An 18,003-nucleotide genomic window follows, 5' to 3' on the forward strand; every position below is an offset into this window, starting at 1 on the left:
CCTGTCTGTTCAAAGAGTCCAATAATCCACATGAAGGGTTGTTTCAGTTCCACAGAATTCTTTCACAGAGTCTAAGACAAGGATTTCTGGAATATTAGCCTTGTTTCGCCATCCTAGGCTTCATCAGTAGAGCAGGCTCATATGTAATATTACAGGATAGTGCATCTTATAGCATAGTAGTGATTGCAGTAAACTTTATGAGACTTCCATTGAAATCTACAATTCGATACAATGAATAGTATATCTTATTTATTCAAAAGTACAGCCGGTTACGTCTTGTGTGTTTACAGAGTCAGCACTTCCTATGTGCTATAACCAAATAGTGGATAATGGGCTTACCTAAAGAGGTAAGCAAACTTTTAGATTTGTGGGATACACTAACCAGAGCCACATGTAAATCGGTGGCTTGGCTCAGGTGAGCGTTGCTAATCTACTGTTATCCATTGGCATAACATGCATGCCTCTGGGCCAGGCACCCCCAGCTCCCATCATCCCTGACCACTGGTCCTGTTAGCTAGGGATGATGGGAGTTGTAGTCCCAAAAGGGCCGAGTTTGGGGATGCCTGCTCTGTGCAGATCTGCACTTGAGTTATGGCAGCTCACCAATTTAAAGACAAAACATTAAAGGTGGCCAGTATAGCGACGCAACAGGCATGGTGAAAAGCAACCAATACATATTTATAGTCTTACAGGAGAGAATCATTGAGGTTGATAGGCATTTGTCATAAGGCAAGCTGTGCTGGAGAACTACTTTACTTGCTTTTGATAAATTGTTGGGAGTTGGAACCTAGTTGCTGCACTGCAGATCGTGCAGAGTTCTACCTTTTTGCTCAGTCTGGGCAAGATACGTAGCCTCTGTCTTCGGACCTTTCTGTCTTGCTTCTAAGGTGGTGAACTGTAGCGCTGTAGGTGTTGGACTACAACTACCATCATCACTGACCATTGGCCATGCTAGCTGGGACTGATGGGAGTTGGAGTCCAGCAACTTCCGGAGGTTCACAGGTTCCCCAGCCCTGCTCTTAAAAAGTACTTTAATGACAATCGCCGAGCACACATCTGCATCTGTCAACAGGTGCGCGGGAAGAAATAAGTGGGGAATTCAGGGAATTTAGATCATATGTTGCTAGCATATGAAAAGCTGCACAAGGCTATTGTTGTTTAGTCGTTTAGTCGTGTCCGACTCTTCGTGACCCCATGGACCAGAGCACGCCAGGCACTTCTGTCCTCCACTGCCTCCCGCAGTTTGATCAAACTCATGCTAGTAGCTTCAAGAACACCATCCAACCATCTCATTCTCTGTCGTCCCCTTCTCCTTGTGCCCTCCATCTTTCCCAACATCAGGGTCTTTTCCAGGGAGTCCTCTCTTCTCATGAGGTGGCCAAAGTATTGGAGCCTCAGCTTCAGGATCTGTCCTTCCAGTGAGCACTCAGGGCTGATTTCCTTCAGAATGGAGAGGTTTGATCTTCTTGCAGTCCATGGGACTCTCAAGAGTCTCCTCCAGCACCATAATTCAAAAGCATCCATTCTTCGGCGATCAGCCTTCTTTATGGTCCAGCTCTCACTTCCATACATCACTACTGGGAAAACCATGGCTTTTACTATACGGACCTTTGTTGGCAAGGTGATGTCTCTGCTTTTCAAGATGTTGTCTAGGTTTGCCATCGCCTTTCTCCCAAGGAGCAGGCGTCTTTTAATTTCGTGACTGCTGTCACCATCTGCAGTGATCGCACAAGGCTATACACATGTGCAATGCTTAAGGGCCCAATCCTGTGCACGTTGACTTAGAAGGGCGCGCGCTTACGGCAACACCCTGCCTGTAGCAGGTCACGTGCTCCATTCGGAGGTTCGCAAAAAGAGGAAGGGCAGTTCCAGGACGCAGCGCCTTCATAGTGATGTCTGAGCATGTGCAAGGAAAGAGTCCTTCGCCTCCCTGCCCTCACTTGTTTCAAACATAGACTTTAAAAGCAGACTCTCACAACGTTTCCACCTTCTGGCTTGACTTTGCAGACCTTTTTTTCCCCCTTTGTCTCCTGCCTGCTGTGTTGGCAGCAGGATTTGGGAGGGTCCTTGGGAACGGAATCCTCGATCCCCGTCCCCATCCCGCGAAAACCAAGACGTGCAAGCTGTTATATTGCTGTTATTTATTTATTTTAACCAAAATAAATAATTCAATAATTCAATAAGGTAGCTGGGCTGCAGCTCCCATCAACCCCGCATTGCAAGGGGGTTGGGACTAGATGACCCTTTGGGTCCCTCCCTCCCTCCCTCCCTTTATTTATTTATTTATTTATTTCCATTTATTATTATTATTATTAGAATTAGAATTCCATTAACCCCTGTCAACACGTTCAGTGGTGCGGAATGATGCAGTCCCCGCGGGTTCTCCTTCCTTTAATGGGAAGCCCGCGGGGCTAGACACCTAGTAAGCCTGCCTAGGGTGCAACCTGACAAAACGAAGGGGTGGAGTGTGGAAACAACAGGGGAAATCTCGCCTTCCGACGCTGGGAGTATCCCTCTTCACTTTTTCCCATCTCTACGTTCGCAGAAGGCCTTTTCTTTCTAGCCGCGGCGGCTTATTGGCTGCTGCTTCGACACATATCGCGTTCTTTTTCCTCCCCGCGCCTGCGCAGTTTCTTCCTTCGTGCTTCCCGGGCTTCGGACGGCGGCTGCTCCCGGGGGGCGACAAAACAGCCCTGCGGGGAGGCTCGCGGTGCCGTTGCAAAAGGCGAGGATGGTGGGCGCGACGGCGGTGCAAGGCCCCGTGGGCTTGCATGAGTTGCTGCTGGCTGGAGCGGAGCGGGGAAGCAGCAGCAGCAGCGCTGGCATTGCTGCCGCCACCCCCGCCGCCAGCACTGCAGCCGCTGCTCCTGCTGCCGCTGCCGCCCCCGCTGCTCCTGCCACCAGCACCACCAGCAGCAGCAGCGTCGCCCCCGGGGTAGTTACCCCGGGGGAGGAAGAGGAGGTCTGCGTGGTGGGGATCTTCGGGAAGACCGCCTTGCAGCTCAGCTCGGAGAAGGCGGCCTTGGTGAACACGGTGTGCGACAGGCAAGTCTTCCCCCTCTTCCAGCGCGGCGGCGAGGCCAGATCTTCCGCTAGAGGAACTGATAGTGGAGCAGGGGAAGGTGGCGGCGGCGGCGGCGGCGCAGACCCAGGAACCGTTTCCCCCTCGGCTTCTTCCTCCGCTTCCGCTTCTTCCTCCGCCTCCTCTTCCTCCGCCTCCTCTTCCCAGGGCGACTACAACCTCCTGGAAGCCTATTACAGCCAGGATTGCAAGGTGCTCTACCTGGTCCTCACGTCCATCTGCGACAGTCACCAGCTTCTGCAAGCCTGCAAGGACCTGGATGCCATGGGGGACGCCCGAGGGCCTGGCAGCTTGGGGGCTCACCTCCTGGCCCCGGGCGGCTCCCAGCTGCCCCACGCCGAGGCCCACGAGTTCTGGAAGCACCAGGAGAAGCTCCACTGCCTCAGCCTCCTCTACCTCTTCTCTGTCTGCCACATCCTGCTCATGGTCCACCCCACCTGCTCCTTCGACATCACCTACGACCGGGTCTTCCGAGCCTTGGACGGCTTGCGGCAGAAGGTGCTGCCCTCTCTGAAGGCTGCTATCAAGGACTGCCCCGTTGGCAAGGACTGGAAGCTCAACTGCAGGCCTTGCCCGCCCCGCCTCCTCTTCCTCTTCCAGCTCAACGGAGCCCTGAAGGTGGAGCCCGCGCCCGGCAGGGGGCAGGAGTTCTGTGGGCACCTGGAAAAGCCCCCCGCGAAGAAGCACTCTCCCAAGCGGCGACTCCAGCATGCCCTGGAGGACCAGATCTACCGCATCTTCCGCAAGAGCCGGGTCTTGACCAACCAGAGCATCAACTGCCTCTTCACCGTCCCGGCCAACCAGGCCTTTGTTTACATCGTGGCCGGCGGGGCACAAGAGGGCGACGACCCCATTGCTGTCTTGCTGGACCAGCTGCGGAGCAACTGCACCACCCGGGAGGCGGAGGCCTCGCTGGCGCCTGCCTTGGCTGGGCCTCGGAGGTACCAGGCCATGCGGCACGGGAGACAGCAGCTGTCTTTCCACGTGGAGAGCAGCAGCAGCAGTTCCAGCTCCTCGGGGCAGCTGGTGGACTGCACCTTGAAGGAGTTCCTCTTCCAGCACGTGGAGCTGGTCCTGGGCAAGAAGGGCTTTGACGACAGTGTAGGGAGGAACCCGCAGCCTTCCCACTTTGAGCTGCCCACCTACCAGAAGTGGGTGGCCACAGCCCTGAAGCTGTACGAAGTGGCCATTGAAGGCAAGGACAGCGACCCATCTTCGGCCATCGGGGAGCTGACCTCCAAAATCATGGGGAGCATCAAGGTTCTGGAAGGCTACCTGGACATTGACACCAAGTTCTCAGAGAACCGCTGCCAGAAGGCCCTCCCCATGGCCCACAGTGCCTACCAGTCCAACCTGCCCCACAACTATACCATGACTGTCCACAAGAACCAGCTGGCCCAGGCCTTGCGGGTCTACAGCCAGCACGCCCGGGGACCAGCCTTTCACAAGTACGCCCTGCAGTTGCATGAAGACTGCTACAAGTTCTGGAGCAACGGGCACCAGCTGTGTGAGGAGAGGAGCTTGACCGACCAGCATTGTGTGCATAAATTTCACTTGCTTCCGAAATCAGGTAAGTTCAGGTCATTCGGGGTTTAGAAGCTCATGGTCTGGACTGTCTTCCTTCCTCCACTCCCAATTTTCTATTTGTTTGCATATGCATCTCACTTAATATACACTCACACAAGTTTGGAAATGGGCTCTGCCAGATCGCACTAGGCAGGAAGGCAGAGACTTTTTGCTAATCTTTTAGGTTTCTAGCCCTCATTGTCCTTCACAATATTGTCCAATCATTTCCTGCTACATGTTCAACTTCCAGAGTGGGGGATCCCTAACTGAAAGGAGAAACTTTCAGCATGTCACATCTTTCTATATACACATATATGGATGGATAGACACACACAGGCTTAGGGGTCTTTAATCTGTCCTATCTGCATTAGAAGCAAATACAAAATATTCAGTATAATGACAAGCACCCTTTTGAATAAAATCTGTGGCAACAAATGTTTTCCGGGATAAAAAGGGCTTGCATCACTTCCAAAATGCATGGGTTTTTTTGGACTGCAAAAAAGTGGGGTTATGATTCTCAAGTTTCTGGATTCTGTGTTGTTCAAAGCTTTTAAAGAAGCAAAGAAGTCAAAGGAACCAACTGATGGAAGTTGTCCTTCTGTGGCTCTCTTTTTTAGGGGAGAAACCTGAACCAGACAGGAACCCACCTGTCCTGTACCATAACAGCCGAGCTCGCTCCACTGGCACCTGCAACTGTGGGAGGAAACAAGCACCCCGGGATGACCCATTCGACATCAAAGCAGCAAATTATGATTTCTATCAGGTAATTATTTGTCACCTTCCTCTTGCCGATACAGTTGTTAGATAGATGGGTAAACTAACAGCTGAAGGCTTGTCATTGTGTGGGCCTTTTCATCCCTCTTTAGAGCCACACTCCTTCTGGGGTAATCGGTCAGGGGCTGCCTTCTGCAGCTGGAATCTGGGCCGCAAGTGGGCAGCTTCCTGCCTTCCCCTCTTCCTTCTGCCGGCCCACCCCTGTGCTTTTCCTGCTTCCCTCTTCGTCTCCCCCCAGCAAGTTGCAAGGAAAGGGTTAGATCGCTCTTGCCCAAAGCTTTAAGCCGATTGCTTACAGAGGGCTTTTGTACTTAGGCCAGGGGCAGTAGATTTCCCACCCCTTTTTAAACTAAAGAGTGGGGCCAGGTGCATCTTCCCTTTGCTGCCCAGGAGGGAGGGGGGCACAACCTCCCAGCAGCCTTTGGATACCCAGCTTCCAGGCCTTGGGCTTTTACACAGCATGTTCCTGGAGGCATCTCTATATCGCAAGGGTGGCGAACCTGTGGCCCCAGGTCCAGGTGTGGCTCTCTGTGTCCCTCTGTTTGGCCCTCAGGACTCTCCCCGAGTCACCCCTGTCCCTTGGGCCACATTCCCATTAGTTGTTTTTGCCTGGCTTGAACGCATTGTTGGGCTGGGACAATTGTTATTATAATTGGGGCAGTTCACAGAATAAAATACAAGATAAAACACCAGTAAATAATTAAACCGACGACCAAAGCCTGGTTGAAGGGGAACAATGGCCCTTGCTCACCTAGAAGGATGGAGGGGTGTGTGTGTCTGTGTGCAGATACGGCTGCCTTATGCATGACTGGGCTATGGCCTGTGTTACAAAGATAGGAATCTCATCCATTGCTCTACCTGCTTTTGCATCTGTTTTGCATCCACCACTGTTATGCAGCCCCGCAGAAGGTTACCTACAAGGAAACACGACCCTCAAGCTGAACAATGTTCCCCACCCAGCTCCAGGTTGCAAACCTTCTCATTTCTACCCCTTTCTTTTGCTTTCCTAGCTGCTGGAAGAGAAATGCTGTGGGAAACTGGACCACATCAACTTCCCCATCTTCCAGCCAAGCACTCCGGATCCAGCACCGGCAAAGAATGAGACGTCGCCCAGCCCTCCAGAGGGCGAAGCCGAAAAGCTGAAGGAGAAGGAGCCGCAGACTCAGGGGGAGAGCACCAGCCTGAGCTTAGCGCTCAGTCTGGGCCAGTCCACAGACAGCCTGGGGACCTACCCAGCCGACCCTCAGGGCGGAGGGAACAACACAGAGTCTCATGGGCAGGCAGCTGACTCCAAAGGAGAGAAGAGGCCCAGTTTGGTTGACCGCCAAGCCTCGACGGTTGAGTATCTGCCAGGGATGCTCCACTCCAATTGCCCCAAGGGCCTCCTGCCCAAGTTTTCCAGCTGGTCGCTGGTAAAACTCGGCCCTGCCAAGGCTTACAACTTCCACACTGGCTTAGACCAGCAGGGTTTCATCCTGGGAACGAATTACCTAATGCCTTGGGACATTGTCATCCGGACACGGACGGAAGAGGAGGGGGAGCTGGACACGAATTCCTGGCCGGCTCCTAACAAGGCTGTCCCCGGGAAAAGGAGCGCAGTCGTCATGGGCAGAGGGAGGCGGCGGGATGATGTGGCCCGGGCCTTTGTGGGGTTCGAATACGAGGATGCCCGCGGCCGGAGGTTCATGTGTTCAGGCCCCGAGAAGGTCATGAAGGTGATGGGAGGGGGGCCAAAGGAATCGGCTCTCAAGGCTCTCAACTCCGACATGCCCCTGTACATCCTGTCGTCCAACCCGGGGCGGGGGCTGAAGCCGCACTATGCTCAGCTGATGAGACTCTTTGTTGTGGTGCCTGATGCTCCACTGCAGATAGTACTGACGCCACAGGTGAGAAGATTATAGAAAAGCTGGAGTGTATTGTGCTGAGGCCCTACTTTTGGGTTTCTGGCATATGTTAGAACAGGATGCTGGACTAGATAGGCCATTGGCTGTTCTTAGCACACATGGCAGGGTCTGGTTCTATAGGTCAGGGGAAGGCTGCGCAGTATAATAAGTCTTCACAAGATAACTGCAGCAACTGACGTATCAGTATTTCAACATGTGTTTTAGTGACTGTTCTTAGAACATGAGTAGTAGTAATCCATAGCAGCAGCAGAATGCTAGGCCTGTACTAAATGTCTTTCTTAGATTTACATCCTACCTTTCCAAGGCTTGTGGTCATAGTTCCCCTGCAGTTTTTATCTTTGCACAGTCGGTTTGGCTAAGAGGGGGTGACTGGCCCAGGGAGTAGGGCAGTTCTTTGGAAGCGGAGGGCAGATCAAATAGCTTTGTGAATTTTGCCTGTTTGGAGGCACTGATAGTCTTGCCATTTCAGTATCACACATCGTGGCTGGGTTTGGGAAACTTCAGTTCCTGAAGTGGACCTAAGACCTCCAGCTCTCGCTCTCTCTGTGGCCTTTGGGGTTCTCTCTCCAGGCCCCACACCCTTTGCAGTGCTTTTGCCTGACTGGAATGTGTCCTGGGAGAGTGGCAATACCTCTTGTTTGCCTGGATAGAGTGGGCTTATGTAGAAGCCCCTGACTTTTGCATGGCTAGAGTGTAGCCTGAGAGTCACATCCATAGATCACTCACTTTTGCCTGTGACCCCACCCACGACTCACACGTGGCCCCTCAGAAGGTTCCCCACGAATGAATGTGGCCCTTGGGGTGGAAATGCTTCCTTGCCCCTGGTTTATGTCATGTTACCTTTATTTGTATTCAGGGTGTCTTTAGACCACTACCCTTGATCTTAGCCACAAGGCTGAGAAGTGGATAGCTTTAAAAGAAGACTGGGCAAATTCATGAAGGATAAGGCTACAAGCCATGATGGCTATGCTCTGCCTCTACAGTTGGAGCAAGTAGTATGCTTCTGAATACCAGTAGTGCAAAACCACAGGAGGGGAGAGTTGCTCCTGTGCTTGAATCCTGGTTTCCCATAGGTATCTGGGTAGCTATGAGCCATTGGCCTGATCCAGTAGGCTTTTCTTATGAGAGACTTGTCATTTTGCTACAGCTACCTGTCTGGAGATTTTGTTTATGTTTGTTTCTCTTTCATTCCTAGGTTCAGCCAGGGCCACCTCCTTGCCCTGTGTTTTACCCTGAGAAACAAGAGATAAAACTTCCTTCTGATGGACTGTGGGTTCTTCGGTTTCCTTATGCCTATGTGACGGAACGTGGACCGTCCTTCCCTCCAAAGGAAAACCAGCAACTGATGAGTTACAAGGTCCTTCGAGGAATATTAAAAGCTGTGATACAATAGGACTTCCTTGACCACACAAGTTGAATTGGCTTTGGAATTTAGTATTTTCTTTCCCTCCCCCCTCCCCCCAATCTAAGTGATGGATTTTGATTACCAACAGCTGGAATTCACACAGCAATCACTGCTTTGATTTTATTGCACTTAAAAAGTCCTGGTGTTGAAACCATATGTATGTGCCAAGTCCTATCAGAGACACTGGATTGGTGGGGTATATTAATGCCGGAGCCAAATTAAGTTCTAGTTTGTAAAGGTCTGTAGATCAAGATGAAGAAAGGAAAAATAAAACATAAGACCTGCTCTTAAGTCATTACTGTTTTATATTGTATTCAAGTGGCTGCGACAACATATTGAAGTATATCCTGACTCTGCTGGCTGGGGCTGATGGAGTTTGCTCTTAGGAGGATGGGGATGCAAAGAGAGATGATATGAAAAATCAGCTAAAATGTGCTGCATTAAAGGATGTTCTGGATGCTATTTATTATTATTATTACTATTTAATGTTTATATCCCACTCTTTTACCAATAAATACTCAGAGCCGCTTTAAAAAAAGTGGGACACAATGATGTGATAAAGAACAAATAAAGCACTTTAAAAAGGATTAGAAGCAACCAACCATAAAAGGCAGCAGTTAAAAACAGCAGCAGAACTAGATGGTAAATGCCTATTTGCATAATTTCTGTTTCTTTCCGGAAAATGTCAGGGCCAGGCAAGTCACCACAGGGAGGGCATTTCAAAGCATCGGCACCACTACTGAAAAGGCCCTGTCTCTTGTGTTTAGTCACTTTGATCATTCATGCAGGGAGCGGGGCCTCCAAAATAGATCTTAAAATGTGGCCAGCTTTATATAAGAATCCTTGTGGGTAATAATTGGATCTAGCACAAGTCTAGAATTATATGCTCCAGTCATCAGGTGCCCCTAGAAATTCTGGTCACCTCCCTTTGGACCAACTGAAGTTTCCAAATCCTCTATCCAGTTTCCTGGGAATAAATGCCACTGAATTCAATGAAACTTACTTCCGAGTAGACAGCCAAAGGATTGGACTGAAGTGTGGATGTCATGTCCATCTTCTATAAAAGGTGATTCAATCAAAGCTGCTAAAAGGCAATCTTGGCTGAAGCTGGTAAAACATACATCTGGCAGCTAATTGTCTCCTGCTTGACAAAAGGGGAAGGGGTAAGAAGGTAAAACACAGACCATTAGGAAACAGATATTTTATGTGGACAGATCTTTTTTATATATAAAAAAGCAGAACTTGAACTAAAAACTTCTTAAACATCAGCAATTCTTTTAAAGTGTTGCAACAACAAAGGGCACTGTTGTTGTTTTTTTGCTGCTCTGTCGTTTGGACTTCCAGCTAATTCCAGATGTGGAATAGCATGTTACAATTATTCAAACATGATTGGGAAATATTCTGGCCTGGTCAGATGTTTTTTGCTTTTTATTTAATCTATGCACATTCCTGGCCTTGAACCTTTGCCTTCAAAAGAGGAGCAAGGCCTGCCAATGACCTTTTGGACTATGCAAGTCCTTGTTCAAATTGAGCTGTCCTTTTCTCCCTCTCTTCACTGTGGCTCCACCTGCTTCTCCTGCAGAAAACAGCCAAAGGCTTTGGTGCACTCTTGCAAATAATCCCACAATGTTTGTTCAGTTTTATGGCACACCTGCAGATATAAGCCTGTGTTTAGTCATTTAGGACCTTAAAAAGAAAACAGTAATCTAACCCGCCCACCTAGTGACCAGGATGGGGTCTACACAGGTAACCAAGTGAGGGATTGTCAGCAGTTGGAAACCTTGAGCCTTCAGGCCTAATTTGGCTTTCCTGCTCTCCCTGTTTGGCCCACAAGGCTGATCTGGTCAAGCCATACCCACTTGTCTATAACCTGCCATGATATGACATTGGGTACAGGGCAGATTATGGTAAGTCACAGCTGCAAAGGAATGTTCTTTTTTTTTTTTTTTTGCTGTGCCTTGAATTCAACACCTTACCCTGCTGTGCTGTTTTGTTGAGGGACTGGATATGCTCTGGACCCCTGATCGCTGCTGTGTGTTTCTAATCCCTGCTGAAAGCAACACAACAGGGAAGGTGCCAAATTCAAGCAGCACAGCTGCAGCTATAAAGGAACAACCTATGAGTTCCAGAAAAACATCTACTACTGCTTCTTTGACTACGCAAAAGCATTTGACTGTGTCGACCACAGCAAACTATGGCAAGTTCTTAAAGACTTTTGCCTTTGTAATGTATGCTACATTATAACCTTGAAAATGCCAGCGGTTTCTACACATACAGTGGTGCCTCGCAAGATGAAATTAATTCGTTCCGCGAGTTTTTTCGTCTAGTGAATTTTTCGTCTTGCAAAGCACGGTGTCGGAAAAGTTTTGGAAAAGCTTCAAAAATCACCAAAAACCTCAAAAAAGGCTACCACACCGCGTTCTATGAGTTGCTCCTCGAAGTCAAGTCGCAACTGTATTAACGGTGTTAAGAAAAAGAAAACAAACTTGCAAAAAACGCAAGACGTTTTCGTCTTGCGAAGCAAGCCCATAGGGAAATTCGTCTTGCGAAGCAGCTAAAAAACCGCAAAACCCTTTCGTCTAGCGAGTTTTTCGTCTTGCGAGCCATTCGTCTTGCGGGGCACTACTGTACATTTCACCAACCAGGCAAGCAAGAAACATTATCACAGTTCAAGGACGCATTCCAGCTAGGCAAAGGCACTCAAAGAAAGATGTGGCCTGTGGAGAGCCATAAAGGGCCGCAATTAACCCCCAGGCCTAAGGTTTCCCCCCCCGCTGCTGTGCATCCAGTATTTGAGATTTGGCTGAACATGCAAGGGCAGTTTATGAAGGGATTTGTAATCCTATGGAATAATTCCTGTCATTCACATCTGAGGCTCGCTTGTGGAAGCCCTTGCATTTCAAGGAACCACACAGTTGCAGTTGCTTGGGCTAGCCCACTAGGGGGCTCTCAGCACAATTAAAGTTGGGAATAAAGGTATTTCAGCTTCCCTAAAGAATAATCTTCAATTAACTGAAAGTTATGGAACATCAGTGTTTCATTTTGAACAGAAATATGTTGGAAGTGCTGCAGATGTCCTTGGCCTCTTTGGGGAAACCAGATCAGATTGATTTTTTTCTTTAAGTTATTGATAAGCTGGTGTCAGTTTGCATGGTGGTTTGGGACACAGTTCAGGAGGAAAGGTCTCTGTCCCAAGGAGGTTACAAACTAGAATCTGTCCACAAGTGAAACAGAGGAAAGGAAACTATTTATGGTTGTTTCTGTTATACAGGACAATGCTTTGTTACAGGGCAGCAGTGGTATCCAACATGGTGCCCTCCAGATGTTGCTGGACTACAACTCCCATCATCCCTGACTGTTGGCCAATACTGCCTAGGGCTGATGGGAGTTGTAGTCCAAGGATACCCGAAGGGCACTTTAAGCTACACCTGCAGTAGAGTTTGGGAAGCAGAGGGTTGTGTTGAAGTGTTCATGGAAAAGGTAGGTTTTGAGGAAGGGCTGGCAGGAATAAAGAGCAATGGCATCATACATAATTATTATTATTATTATTATTATTATTATTATTATTATTATTATTGTTGTTGTTGTTGTTATTTATATCCGGCCCTCCCCAGCCGAAGCCGGGCTCAGGGCGCCTAACAACAATCAAATAATCAAACAATCAAATAATCAAACATTCTAAAAACATTTCATTATAAAAATTAATTAAAATCAAATTAATGGCAACCTTTAAGCAAAGTTCTGTGCAGGTTGCCAGAGGAGGGAGTCAGGCTGGGCCCTGACCAAAGGCCTGGTGGAACAACTCTGTCTTGCAGGCCCTGCGGAAAGATGTCAAGTCCCACAGGGCCCTAGTCTCTTGTGACAGAGCGTTCCACCAGATTGGAGCCACAGCCGAGAAAGCCCTGGCTCTAGTTGAGGCCAGCCTAACCTCTCTGAGGCCTGGGACCTTCAGGATGTTTTTATTTGCAGACCGTAGGTTCCTCTGTGGGGCATACCAGGAGAGGCGGTCCCGTAGGTACGAGGGTCCTACGCCGTATAGGGCTTTAAAGGTTAAAACCAGCACCTTAAACCTGATCCTGTACTCCACCGGGAGCCAATGCAGCTGGTATAGTACCGGATGAATGTGATCTCGCAGCGAAGACCCCATAAGGAGTCTCGCCACGGCATTCTGCACCCGCTGGAGTTTCTGGGTCAGTCTCAAGGGCAGCTGTTCTCAGAAGCTTCTGCTCACATAGAGCATCATAGAATTGTAGAATTGGATGGGACCGTGTGGGTCATCTAGTCCAATCTGCTGCTATGCAGGAATCTTCTTCCCAACCTGGGGCTCGAACCCGTGTCCCTGAGATTAAGTGTCTCATGCTCTACCGACTGAGCTATTGAGCCAGAACATGATCACTAAAAGTAAAATACACTCCCCAAAAAATGTTAACTTAGAATTACCATACTAATCACAGCCTCTTTTGCATCCTGGACTAAATAATAGCTGCACCTAATAGAGTGACTGCTTAGGGTCTCCCAGGACATTCTATACAAGATCTCAAAGTAGCTGTTTTACTACAAAGGAATTTCAGAAATAGACTGGAAAGAGAAGCTGCTGAATTACAACTCATTACCAAACTTAAAACCATGGAAAGACCTGGGCTGAACAAAGACATTGGATTCTTATCTCACTATACATGACTAAACCATTTCTCATCTTCTCACCCCTTGCCTTTTCCTGTAAGACCTATTACAGTCGTTAAGAGTCGTCAACAGCCTCCCTCAGCTATCTGCCAATCTCCCATTCCCACCACCCTTCTGAGTAACACCCCTCCCCACCTTCTCACTATATAGAAGGATCTGGCAACTTCTGTTTCAGTGTATCTGAAGAAGTGTGCATGCACACGAAAGCTCATACCAAGAACTAACTTAGTTGGTCTTTAAGGTGCTACTGGAAGGATTTTTTTTATTTTGACTATGGCAGACCAACACGGCTACCTATCTACTGCTTAGGGTCTGTGTTGGTCTGTTTTAGTCTATTAAAACCTTATTATGGAGTTAAAGGTTTGGGCATGTGTCTATGTAGCATAAGCAAATGGGGGTGTCTTAGTCAGGATGAATTAATACAGTAATTGTCGTGTGCAAGTCTGTTGAATATCTTTTGTATATGACACTGCCCAAAAGTATAAATCTTAGTGTGGCCTTAATTAAATAGCTTTTTTTTAAATGAAGAATGGCTAAGAAGATACTTTATAGACTCCTGCAACTCCACCCTGGCACCTTATGGTGAAGGGCGAGTAAGAATTGGAAATAACATCAGTAACGGTAATGGGTCGTATCCATCTAAGTTCTACTCACGAGCAGCCCCATTGAAACTGATGGACTTAAATCAAAGTCATGCTCCTTCTTTTCCATGGTTCTTGTCTGAGCAAGATGAACACTGAATACTACCCAATATTATTATCATTATTATCTTAGAAATACTAAGCTTTATTGGCACTACTGTTTTAACATGTTGTTAATTATTATTCCTTAAACGTTGGTGAAATTCGTCATTCTAAAGCGCGAGGAGGGGAAGAGTCACCGTTATTTCAGATTTACCTCACACACTGGATTGGCCGCGGCCCATGACGTCACATGGGAGCCATCGCAACCGCCAACCCCAGCAATCCCTTTCTTTCCTCCGCCGCCGCCAACATTCTTCGCCGCTCCGCGCTAAAATCGTTATTGTCGGACCGCGCGCTTCGCCGACCAATCAGCGCGCCGAGCGCGCTCGCGCCTACTCTCCCACCTCCATCACCGCTATCCTTATCATCATCATCACTCCCCCCCCACCAACCGCAAGTGGGACTGGCGCATGCGCTGCCGGAGTGGGCGGAGCTCCCTGGCGGTCCGGAGAAAAGACAAGGGAGCGGTGGCCGGTCGCCTCAGACCCCCGCTCAGGAGGGAGCGGGCGGTACTAGGCGAGAGGGGCTGCGTTTCCGCAGCACTCGGCGCCTGCCGTCTTCCATTCCTCCTCGGCCGCCTGAGGAGGAGCGACCATGTCGGTCGTCTTCTACATCCTCTGCACGCTGGGCGGCTACCTCTTCACCTCGGCGCTGCTGCTGAAGTACCCGGGCTTGCTCCACCGACCCAAGCGCCACCGCTTCCGATGCCGGCACATCTCCCACCGCGGCGGTGAGGGCGGCCGCTGGGCGTCGTTGTATTCATGTATATGCATATATATTGTCAAATCGAGAGGCAGGATTTTTCTTTTTCTTTTGTGAAGGGGCGCAGCTTTATTTTGGGGAGTGGGCGTAGCAATCGAGAGAGAGAAAAGGGGGTGTTCTCTGGTGGAGAGGATTTTTGGGGGGTGTTGCCCACCTTACCATTTGTAATTATTAAATACGGGTTTTTTTTAATATTGAGGCTATCCCGAAGAATATGGGAGGGAAGCTGTTACAAATTGAATCATACAATAATGATAATTGGGGGCGGGGGTAGGGTCTTGCCTTACTAATAATAATATTCGCAGTATTTATATCCCTCTCTTAGCTGGACATTTTCAATCCCAGAGCAGGGAACAAACAGAGAAAATAAACAGAGAAAAACAATATACAAAAAATGAAAAATCATATAAAGGGGGCGTCCCTAGTATATTATTTATTTGTAATTACTGAATGCACTGTTTTTAATGTTGTTTGTTAGTCACCCAGGGAATATGAGAGGGAAGCTGTATGAATTTAATAATATAATAATGGTAATTTGTGGGGGAGGGGGATTTGTCTTATTATCTATTTGTAATGATTAAGTACATTATTTTTAATATTATTTATAAGTGTCCAAATGGCTATTTATTGATGGGAGGGAAGCTGTATATACATTCAACAATATAATATTTGTAATGAATGTTCTTGGGGCAGTGCAGATTTTTGGGTGGGGGACAGATATTTTGTGGGGAGGCAAGAATTGGAGAGAAAACTATTATTGGGAATGTAGAGCATTTTGGTGGTGACAAGTTGGGAGAAAATATTGGGGGGGGCAACAAATGGAGATAAATCTTCTGGGGAGGGGTGGAAGGGGAGGCTACAAAGAACTATAGGGGCAACAGATTGTGATACAAAAATAATACATTCTTGGGCAGGAACTGAATTGGGGGGGTTATGGTAGAGGAGAGAGAAGACCCACTTGCCCTCCCCCCCTTGGGGGTGATGAAAAATGTGTATGTGTACAAGGTCACACCCCCAGCCCAGCCCCTGAAAATCTCCGGGTGAAGCAATTGATTGTCCTAGGGACTTCAGCGGCAGTTTAAAGAGAAGAAAGGGAGAACATTGGCGGTGATGCTGGCCTTGCTCGCTCAATCTCTTCCTCTCTCAAAAAAGCTGACCTTGAAATCTGTGCCCCCTCCTTGCTCCCCCGCCCCTAAGAAAAGGGGTGGAGATTGCTACCTTTCTTTCGTGCCTAGCCTCCCCCCCCAAAAAAAAAAAAAACCCCACACACTTCTTCAGACATCAGCAAGCAAATTTTACTGTGATGATAATGTCTGAATGTTGAAATAGAGATTATATTCTGTTTTTGTATGTTACACTGTTATTTTTCATCATCGCCTCTCTCAGGGCTGCTTCTCACCCCCTCCACACAATGGCAAGTTTCCTTTCCTCTCTCTCCCCCTATCCTCTTTATAGAGGATCTGCCTTTTTCAACATCCCCCAAATCTGGCCAGCTTTGTTTTCTAAAGTTCTCACACACACTCCTTTATGCAGTCCTCCCCTCTAGTATCCCTTTCATTCTTCCTCCCCGTTCTTCCTCCCCAAGCCCTCCCTTTTGTCAGACACTTCTCTGCTTCGGATTTCAGAAGTGTCTTTCAGAAGTATCATTTAGATTTTCCAACCTCTCCCTCCCCCTTCTGCAACTTGTCTGCTTCCTAAACTTCACAACTCCATCCACCTTTTTGTATCCTTTGGAATTCCTTTTTTGTACATCCCCCTCCCTATGCCCTGTTATCTTGTCAGCCACCTGTCAAACTTTAAATAGGCAGTTTCAGAATATTCTCTTTTTTAGAGATGTTGCAAAATCTGTCTTGTTTAGACAGGCTGCAGCCCTGAGAGGGCAGCAGGGTCAGGGTTAAGCTGGGAGTAGGTGGGTTTCAGGGCAGCTAATGGACAGCATGCTTTTAAATCTTGTTTTGTTTTAAAAGCAGTCTTTTAATTGGGTCTGTCCCAAGTTCATATGGAGATAGGGCTTTAAAAAATCAATGTACTATAATCCTGTGCCTGTCTTTTTGGGAGGCATTATTATTAACAATGTTTCTATACTTGAAAACACAGATGCACGTCGGAGGATCACAGGGTTTACAGGTTTACAGTATAAAAACACAACAATACATACAATATGCATGCCAGACCTTTATTGAGCAACCTGTGCTTAAATTGTGTTGGACACTTCGTAACTTTGTGAGCACGCACCTTGCAGTAGTTATTCCCTACCCCTTTATGATAGGAAGGTCTATCCTCCCCATCCCAAATCTGTTACCTCTCACCATTTGATACCCGCTTCCTTAGAGTTGAATGTCAACCACGTGTGCTGAAAAGGAAGTAATAAAAAGGTAAGAGGTACCAGCACCTATGTGTTCATTAGCATTATAATAAATAAGAACATAAGAAGAGCCTCTTGGATCAGGCCAAAGTGAGCCCATCTAGCTCAGCATCCTGTTCTCACAGTAGAGGTAGGAGGTAAAATACATGGGCCCCAAATTTCCTCCTTAGAGGGGTTGCTCATCATGCTCCTTTTTTGCAAGAGGGGTTTTTGAATCCTTTAATGGTATATTTCACAACTCTACATTTTATCTTAGTAATTGCTCAGCTAGGTCATTTTACCAGTCAATGGCAATTAAAATGTCATCTTTCCTCAAGGGATTTCACTTGACTCACTTTCTAATCTGTTTAGCCTGTGCTATTTTTCCCCCCAATTTTTTTATTGGTTTTACAAAATTTTTAAAACAATACAAACATATAAAAAGACATACAAACATGTATAGTTTCGTACCCTTTTTTTCATAAACCTTATTTCTCAGACTCCCCCATACCTCCCCTTTCTGTATCCCAATGTCCAAAGTTTTTCAGCAAGTTCTAAATAGTTCTGTCAAACCTCTATCCTCTTAGTCTTTCCTTTAATCTAATCTTATATCGCTGTAACCCTTTCTTTCTCAAAACCTCGACATTCTAACATTCATCAAGTTTATAATAGTCCTTAAGATAGATTTTAAATTTCTTCCATTCTTCTTCTGCTGTCTCCTTCCCCTGGTCGCGGATTCT

General features: G+C 47.7%; 2 protein-coding genes and 1 long non-coding RNA gene across 4 annotated transcripts in view; 2 read left to right on the top strand and 1 right to left on the bottom strand.

The window, feature by feature from the left end:
* Positions 1–2,635: 2,635 nt before the first annotated feature.
* SMG8 (SMG8 nonsense mediated mRNA decay factor) lies at positions 2,636–9,022 on the top strand. The gene is made up of 4 exons (XM_082201716.1): positions 2,636–4,652; positions 5,266–5,411; positions 6,433–7,308; positions 8,522–9,022. Exons 1-4 carry the CDS (start codon positions 2,732–2,734, stop codon positions 8,717–8,719), a joined length of 3,141 nt encoding a protein of 1,046 aa, XP_082057842.1. The 5' UTR covers positions 2,636–2,731; the 3' UTR covers positions 8,720–9,022.
* Positions 9,019–14,335, bottom strand: LOC309520334. 2 transcript variants are annotated; one of them, XR_014214208.1, is made up of 2 exons: positions 14,312–14,335; positions 9,019–9,872 (listed from the first exon to the last, which is right to left on the bottom strand). It is a non-coding gene; the product is annotated as an uncharacterized lncRNA (long non-coding RNA). The 2 variants fall into 2 exon arrangements; XR_014214209.1 differs by lacking the exon at positions 14,312–14,335 and adding an exon at positions 14,069–14,301.
* A 273-nt stretch (positions 14,336–14,608) lies between these two features.
* GDPD1 (glycerophosphodiester phosphodiesterase domain containing 1) overlaps positions 14,609–18,003 on the top strand; it is a 28,518-nt gene continuing 25,123 nt past the window's right edge. Inside the window, exon 1 of the mRNA XM_082201924.1 lies at positions 14,609–14,887. Coding sequence (XP_082058050.1) covers positions 14,752–14,887 — 136 coding nt within the window. The 5' untranslated portion in view covers positions 14,609–14,751. The remainder of the gene's footprint in view (positions 14,888–18,003) is intronic.

The sequence above is a fragment of the Podarcis vaucheri genome, assembly GCF_965113315.1.
Source record: "Podarcis vaucheri genome assembly, chromosome: 15".
Lineage (NCBI taxonomy): Eukaryota > Metazoa > Chordata > Lepidosauria > Squamata > Lacertidae > Podarcis > Podarcis vaucheri.